The following is a 9,224-nucleotide window of genomic DNA, read 5'->3' on the forward strand; positions in this document are numbered from 1 at the left end:
ACAGATGAATAATGGCCGCGATATCCATTCTGCCTTTCTTCTAAATAATGGTCCCCTTTGAAGATGGGGAAGATTGGGTTTCATGGGCAGACAATATTTCCGACAGCACAGCACTCGCCGCGTATTTCACTCGAGATTTGGACCTGCAATTGGTAACTCAGAAGCAGTGCTGTTATTTAAACCCGGGGCTGCGAGGATGATTAACCTTAACGGGACAGATGTGGAATGCACCAATAAATTCTTAAATTGGCACCTAGACCAGGATTCTACCAATCAATAAACACATCGACTGCAATTTCGATCACGAGGCAATCTTGAAACCGATTTGGGGTGGTTTTTTTCTGGACACGAGCTAACATTTCTGATACTTTTCTTTAAAAAAAGGTTCAAATGACCAGAATCCGTGTCCTTTGCAATTCCACGCACCTTGAGCCTTTAGGTTGACCCTGGAATCTTGACGTTTCCCTTAAGTTAGTCAAGATTCATACAGTAGAAACAACCCATCTTCCAGAAAATAAGTTCGATCGCGAAGCGGCCGACCCAGGCTGATCTAACAGCATGTGACGCGCTACCAGCACATCGAAAGGGATGGTTCAACTTTCCTTAAAAAAAGTGTTTTTTTTAACGTTTTAAGTTTACGAGATTGATCGTGACCGTTGGTTTTAATGAAGATAATGGGTAAGGTCGAAATGAAACATTGGAAGATCAAAGTCATAATATTTAAATGCATCTCCAGTAAGAGTGCCCCCTTTTCCAAAACCACAACTGATCAATCCTTTCAGCTGCAAGCTCGCCTCCACCATGAACCAGAAGGCTCTCTTTATGCCGACTCGCCATAACTGAAGATCAACAACAAAACGGAGGAGAGGCAGGGGTAGGAATGGAAAATAATTACTCCTTATTAGAACGGTCATGAACCCAATGAAGAAAGCACCCAAAAGCATGAATACAATCTTGGTCCAATGACTTCCCTGGTTGACGTTTTCATGAATTTAGCGAAGAGAAGTTCTCTTCTGCTTCAATGTAAACCCCATCCAACCCGCCTTGAAACCCTCTCGCATAATTTACTATCAAAACATATTTGTGAGATTTATCATCTAGCTCAGTGGGATACTTTTGCAATGGTGTCGCCTGCACGGTCCAAAGGTTGATTGATCAGAGTTTCCGTGCCGTGGAGAGAAAAAAACAAACATTTAAAATAATTTGATTTAAGGCGTGAGCGTTATAGTACCTCTACATTTGTTTTTATGCCATGCACGATTAGAGCTACACTATCGATAAAAAATATAGGCCATGGTTGTGTTTCCGCTATTGTTTGGGGTTTTTAACCATATATCTACCGTAGTAAAACTAATAATAGCTCGTTTATGTCAACGACTTTACATCAGCCACGCGAGAGAACGCTAGAGATCCGGTTTCCATTCTATACGTGCTGTTCTTGTGGGTTCCAATGTTTCTGAAGATGTGCTTACTTCAGATTTAATAAACTGCCTCAGGGGTAATGACCGAGTTCTGATAAGGAAATAATCGTATTACAATTTACCTGCGCGTATGAAGAAAATCTGTCTCGTGGACATTGTCCTAAACACATCTTAATAGAAACATGAGAAAATTTTAATTACACAGAGGTTGTCCCAAGGCGCTTTTCATCCCGCTAGCTGCCCAATAGTAAAGGGTGTCCTTCAATCTAAGGCGATAGCAGCTTTGAGGGCATAACCAGGACCCATAAAATGCACCGAACCTTGACTAAATATTCATTTTTTTAGCGATGTTAGTCGAGGAACAAATATTGTCTGTGGCACCTATTTTTCCCCTCAAATGGTGTCATATGAAAATGGGACCTCTGTTTAAAGTTTTCTCCATAAAACAGATGCCTTGACAAAAGAGCGCCGCCTCCGCGCTGCACTGCGGGTTCAGCAGGGAACAGTTCTTGGAATGAAATATGCAACCTCAATCTCCGGACTCTGATGGGAGGCTGCGCTACGTGAGGGAGCCACGTGTGCGCGTTGATACTTAAGATAAATAGTCAGAGATTGGTCTTCCGTTTTTGATTTGTGTCATTAACTTTACTTCAATTGAACAGCAAGTCAAGTCTAACTCATGACTGTATGGCCAGGCACAATTCAAATGCCATCTACAAATTTGCCAAGGTCGTCGGCAATGAGGAAGCTACAGGAGGGAAGTAGATCACCTAGTTGAGTGGTACCACAACAACAACCTTGCACCCACCCATACCAAAACCAAGGAGCTGATTGTGGGCATCAGGAAGAGGAAATAAGAACACGAACCAGGCCTCATGGAGGGGTCAGCGGCGGAAAAGGTTAAGAACTTCAAATTCCTGGGTGTCACCATCTCTGAAGATCTATCCTGGTGCCAGCATGTCGATGCAGTCAGTCCAATCACCAAATTTGCAAGGTTCTACAGAAGCATTCTGACTGGTTGCATCATTGTCTGGTACTGAGGTGCCAATGCACAATTCACGAAAAAAAACTACAGAGTTGTGAATTCAGTCAGCGCCATCACGGGCACCAGTCTCCACTCCATCGTGGACATCTACAAGAGGTGGTGTCTTAAGAAAGCAGCCTCTATGTTCGAGCACCCTCAGCACCCAGGTCATGCCCTCTTCACTCTGCTACTATCGGGCAAAAGGTACAAGAACACCCAGCGGCACAAAGGCAGCTTCTTCCCTTCTGTCATCAGATTTCTGAATGGACAATGAACCACAGACTTTCTCTTTTTTTTAACTAATTTATTGATTTTTAAAAAAATGCGATTTAAGGCAATGTAATGCTGCAGCATTTCGTGACATATTCATGACCATCAATTTTGATTCAGATTCGGAACGAAGCGCCCGCACAAATATTTGGCCCAATACATTATGAGCTGCATGGCCAGTTTAGCTACTGAGCCGACAAAGGAGACTGCTTGTATTTCAATCACATGGTATAGCCTTTGTACTGCTTGGCCTCTGTATGGCCAGAATCTTAATTATCCCGTCTAGAGTGTTCCCCCCGCCCCATGCTCCCAAACAATTAAAAACATAAATGTTAACCATTTTACTTAAGGTTGGGCATTTATAGTAGTAGCCTGGGGGTGGGGGGGGGGGGGGTCTTGATATATCACGTTTGGCATTAAACATGATTTACATTTAAACTTTCCATGGTGTGAAGTAAGCTAACGCCAGACTAAATTCAAGTAGATTATATCTCTCTTTTTATGTTCACATGTACACAATATAGCAAGATGAACTTATCTAAGCACCAACTATGGCTCAGGGAGGGAAGCTTTGAATAAAAGGTTACCAGTAGATATAAGACGTAAACCAAATGGTTCAAACCACCTTAAACATACATATAAAATAAACACCGTACGGGCTTTAGCCTTGGCTCAGTATCATCACCCACTCCGCCCTCCTCCTCCTCCTCTCTCTCTCTCTCTCTCTCTCTCTCTCTCTCTCTCCCCCCAATATGCCCCTCCATCCTCATCTCTCTCCCCACCTCTCTTTCCCCCCCCCTCTCTCTCTCACACACACACACACACCTTCTCTCTCTCTCCCCCCTCCCCCACCCCTTGTCTCCAACAATTAAACCCTTGGCTAAAATTACAATGCAGTAGTGAGGTAGCCCTTGAATGCCAAGACTTCTGTAATTCAGAGCAGAGGAAATGGAGGTTCGCTTCCTAGCTAACGTGGTAGTGGAATATTGAAGACACGATAGGCTGCAGATTGTGAAATATGGAGCAGAGGGGAAAAAAAAAACAAACCACCCGAGCAATTCAGCGTGTCGAGCAGCATCTGTGAAGGGAAATGAATTGTCCATGTTTCCCTTTGAGCCTTGCATCATGGGTGCCGGTGAGGTGTGGGGACCAGTATAAAGATTAGTGGAAGAAGAGGGAGCTCTTCCAGTTAGATCCAATGTTTCTGAGATCCCTCCCATTAATATCTCCTACACTCCCGTTTGGCATCATTACCTGACCCCCAAACATAAACTTTCTCTCCCCCTCTCTATATCGCTCTCTCTCTCTCTCTCTCTCTCTCTCTCACACACACACACACACACACACACACACACACACACACACGCACGCACGCACACAAATATTACTAAAAGCTTCGCTTCACTTTGATAATGCATTCATGAAACCAAGAAAAAAAAACCCCGAAGTCTATCTACTCCGTACTCTTTGGGACATCGCACCAATTAAACTCCTTGGAGTGGACTGGAAAGTGACACTATAACGGATCATCCAAGGAGAATTAAATATTGCGACATATTCCTTAATTTTTCTACGCAGAAATTCTTTTCTGATCTGACTTGGGCTTACGCGCATACAAGGTATGTATGGATCTATAGTGTAAATCATCAATCAAATCCAGTCTACGGCTGGATGAGAGCTCACAGTTTACTTTTCATTTCAAGGACCGTTAAGCTTTTTACACCACCTAACATCCTCACACTGACCGGTAAGACCGAGGCTTCACAGCACCCAGTGTGCACTGGCTGAGGTGATACCCACCACCTTCTTGCCACGTCTAGTGCCACCCTGCGCGGTGCTTTGTAGGACAACACCGGAACATGTGCCATGTCTGGTCACCCGAAGGTACCCAGAAACTGACATTAACCCCGTTGGGTCATTCTAAACCAAATGTTTTCATCTTTTTTTCTCACTCACGTACAGTGATCCCTTTCTAACTATAAAGCACCCGTGACATCCTAGGATGAGTGGGGGAAAAGGTTGAGAACTACTGTTCCAAACACCTCTGCAGCGAAACTATTGAGTGCGCCGGCCTTGCAGAGAAGAGTGTTAACAAGTGGATCAAGAATGTGGGATGATGAATTATATGTGTTTATGTACAAGTACTGAATCAACAGTTCCATCGTTTTATTGTCCAAGCTTCAGTGCAGGACATACATCTTTTCAACAGATAATTCCGTTTTAAAATCCAAGCTGCCGTTTGAACAGAAATAAATAAAATGGTTCATTAAATTAACAGTTCCTTCTGCTAACAAGGAATATCACGGTCGTCACTTTCCGAGAAGCTGAAGTTGATTGATTTTCTGACCTCTCGTGTGATGTGCATGGCACGGTATATCGCTTAATAGATCTCGTTCAAATAACTATATTGTTGGAGAGTGTAGAGCGAAACCTGGTAGGCCTCGACTGTATAATAAACGAATACAGCCGCCGGTTCCAGAAAGCACTCCGTGGCAAAAGGTAACGACACCAGACAAAAGCAGCGGTCCACACTTTTCGTGCTGAATCTCGCTCGTTCACAGGTTGCTTTTGTGCTTTAGATTTATGTATCTATCTACTTGAAATCAGGTTAATTGAGATATTTTGTAAAATATATACATTGGGAGTGCTTAACTAGTGGCGAATTTGGAATGGTACATCTGCCAATCAAACACCATGAACCGTAATCACGGATTCCAGGAAATGAAATAGTCCAACTGCTCAGGTTGCATCAGTTGTTGCCTTCAACAAAGAACTACATCAGTGCCACAATTCTACTGTGACCCCCTGTGATCTTACTCCGGGAGCCACTCCCTAATTCATGAATGGTCCCATTGGATTATCCAGACTTCCAAGCTGAACCGATGTCATTTTGATACCATTCAAAACATGGAATATAAATTAGCAAACGACTGATCGGCTTCCTTTCTCTCTCTGATCTGAGGTGGTAAACTTTATGTTTTTGCCGTTCTATACTCAAGGATGGATCGATGTGTTTTTCTCCTCCATTCCCATTTCAATTCGTGACATTCACATTGCATTATTTGAACAATTTCTTCATAATTAAGAAAAAAAATACTTTTTTCAGCTTTCGAAAAAAGACGATCAGCTCCAAAGGCAAGTGGCATTTCAGGACATGTATTAAGGGAGGCAGCGTCCAAATTCAATCAAGAGTTTTTAAAAAAAACTATTTTATCCATCTCTTCTATATTCTGAAAACAGAACTGCGTTGCTAATATACAAATATGAAACTATATTAACGAACGCATTGCAATGTGCTTGAAATGAACAGTTAATATCTGCTCTGTAAACGCTATTGTGAAGTTAAGCTGAAATTCTCGCCGCCTCCGCTCGTGCCCCCAATAAATTCATGCAACATACGCGTTTTCTGTCAACGTCAAGGCTACCTGAATGATGCATGGCTTAAATATAGAGAACTGATGTGTGCAAGCCCAAATGAGGCATGCGGCATGTCAACAGTCACACAAAATCCAACTCGGAGGCCTAGGATTGATTTAAAATGCAATAGTTTACAGCTTAATCCGCCAGGAAAATGTGTGTGTGTGTGTATGTGAGTGTATGTGTGTGTGTGTGAGTGTGTGTGTGTATGTGTGTGTGTGTGTGTGTATGTGTGTGTGTATGTGTGTGTATGTGTGTGTGTGAGTGTGTGTGTGTATGTGTGTGTGTGTATGTGTGTGTGTATGTGTGTGTATGTGTGTGTATGTGTGTGTGTGAGTGTGTATATGTGAGTGTATGTGTGTGTGTGAGTGTGTGTGTGTGAGTGTATGTGTGAGTGTGTGTGTATGTGTGTGTGTATGTGTGTGTGTGTATGTGTGTGTGTGTGTGTGCGAACGTATGATCTTCGTGGACACTAAACTTTAAGCAACACAGAATGTTGAATTATAGTCAAAAATACACATTGAATGCTGATATACATGTTAGGATCGCGAAGGCAATCCCAGGTTTAAAAACAGCACAATATTTTAAAATCTAACTCAAATGAATAAACTTTTTTTTAACAAAAGTTGGCGTTGCAGACAATAATTCGTACTATTTAGAAAAACTATGGACAGGCATTAAACTATTTCGGGACATTTAATAATCGGGCAATTCTAATTATTTGCAATGGTCATTACAAAACGGGCTCAGGCACTATTTTGCTGTGTTGAAGATCCCCAGTCTCGACGGCTGAAACGATGGCGGGGTTATTACTATCGCTTGGTTCAGTGCATCTGCTGTAGGTAAGCGTTCATTTCACACGGCAACAAGACAAGTGGCATATATCATGGAGCAGGACGTTGTCAGTTTATTTAGTTATTCATCGAACATTAACCAGGATTTAATGAAAATTTTAAAGTGCACAATTTTATTGCACACAGTCAACGTACACACTGACTTAGTAACAAATTGCCACCTGATTCTATCTATGATTAACCGCATATGACCTCTGGTTCCTATAGTCTGAACTATGTCGGGGTATTAAAATAAGAACACGGCGATTCAGTTCTAATTATAAAGATTGATACATAAACGTCGGAACTGATCGGATAGTTTTGCCTTCCTAACGTAATAAGTGAAATTAACAGCTAGTGCACGGAATAACAGATGAGCGTTATAATTAACGACCGGCCAGTGCAGATCCTGAGATCATACTGCACAAATATTAAAAATCAACAAATTTCTTTCTGTGCACACTTAACATTTTGAATTCACTGAAAATTCCAAATGGAAAGCTGAACAACCTCTCCGAAATGATCGTTCACTCGTCTTCTCTACAAAATTGTAAACATCATTTCTCGTTTAGGAATGGGTACCCTTATTGTAAGGGCACCTGTATGTAACTCGTGGACAAATGCCACAGAAATAGTGAGCTGGAGAAAAATCTGCGCTGGACCCTCCAGATCTGGATTGCCTCCATACATTGAAACGAAACGAATGCATCTTCGAAGATGTTGCTCAGAATCACCAAACCAACTTCATAATTTCCACTCCAAACCCATAATTCACCTTAACTTGTATTTCCTTCAGACCATGGACCTTAATACCGGAATTTCCTTCAGTCCATGGACCTTAATACCGGAATGTTTGTATTAACGCGTTGATGGTTATTCCCGGAAGAAAATCAGAAATCGTTTTCTTTTTAATTTCTTGGTAAAGTAATAAGGGTGTGATTTTTTTTAAAAAAAAAGGACATGCGCAGATACATATTTAATCACCAAACCTAAATAAGCTTGGTCTTCACCAACGAAATAATTGAAAGATCAAATCAACGGCGACTTGGTCGCCCAGAAGATACCTCGGGAACATTTAAACCCCTCTACACAGTATAGTCACCGAACTCTTTATAGATTCGGTTTTGGAAGAAACTGCTGCTCGAAGTCCAATTAAAACACTTACAAAGCAACGAAGATCATATGGCAATAACTTTAGACCATGGACCTTAATACCGGAATGTTTGTATTAACGCGTTGATGGTTATTCCCGGAAGAAAATCAGAAATAAGACTTAATTAGTTAACGGCTCAGATTAATGGTATAGCAGAAAGGCCTGCAGGTTAACAGGGAAACCTGCCGAGAATGTTCAAGATTGTTGGCAATGAAATCATTCAGAAAATGTCTCTAATATCGCCGTTTAAAATATATAAAAGTTGATGGGTTATAAAATTAATCAGAATATTGCGCAGAAAAATATTAAACGCGAATCCACACTTACAAAAAGAACATTTCATTTAGAAAACAAAAATGCATTATAATTACAGCTCCAAGAAACTAAATAGAAATGGACACTTCTCAAATCTAACTTAGTTCAAGCCGATTTCCTTCGCTTATATATTTTAATCAGCTTCTGGACTGAAGATAAAAACATGCTCAACTTGTCTGTGATATTGTCTGCGTTAATCTTAAAAAAGGAGGAATTTATTCAACGAGCGAAGGTGCTCTCCAGTCTTGAGCCACCAACGACGACCTTGATTTTGAATTAAAACAAAGCTATTGTTTCAGGGTTTTTATTTCTCTCGGCCGGTGCTTACCTTCAGGAAACACAGCCCTCATCTTGAGGTAGCTGGTCGTCAGTCTGATGATCGACGCTTTGTCCAGCTGAGAGGTGATGGCCGAGGGTAGAGGCAGCAACTTCGCCAGCTCGTAAAATTCCCCATTTTCCTTTTCTCTTCTCGTCTTCGCCGCATTTTTGGATTTTTCCTTCATCTCGTCTATTGCACGGGAATGTTACTGACATAATAAATGCAATTTTCCTGGAGTCTTGGAAACATTCGTTAGCCTTGTATTGTTCTCTTTTAGTCCAAGTAATTGTGAAGTCAATGGCCAGAAATGTCACCTAAGGCATTTAAACTGTTCCGTGATTTTTCTATTCTGCACACCTCACAGCGTTATTAATTCGGAGAGCCGTGTGTTGCAGTAGGCGCTTCTCACGGCGCCTGTGCCCGCATTTAGCCTTCTGGTTCCAGGGCCGACTCCACTGAAATGGTTCAGTGC

The 9,224-nt window shown here is 41.7% G+C and overlaps 1 protein-coding gene across 1 annotated transcript in view; it reads right to left on the bottom strand.

The window, feature by feature from the left end:
- sim2 (SIM bHLH transcription factor 2) overlaps positions 1–8,936 on the bottom strand; it is a 72,291-nt gene extending 63,355 nt beyond the window's left edge. Inside the window, exon 1 of the mRNA XM_069892351.1 lies at positions 8,762–8,936. Coding sequence (XP_069748452.1) covers positions 8,762–8,936 — 175 coding nt within the window. The remainder of the gene's footprint in view (positions 1–8,761) is intronic.
- Positions 8,937–9,224: the final 288 nt, after the last annotated feature.

The sequence above is a fragment of the Narcine bancroftii genome, chromosome 7 (assembly GCF_036971445.1).
Source record: "Narcine bancroftii isolate sNarBan1 chromosome 7, sNarBan1.hap1, whole genome shotgun sequence".
Classification (NCBI taxonomy): Eukaryota; Metazoa; Chordata; class Chondrichthyes; order Torpediniformes; family Narcinidae; genus Narcine; species Narcine bancroftii.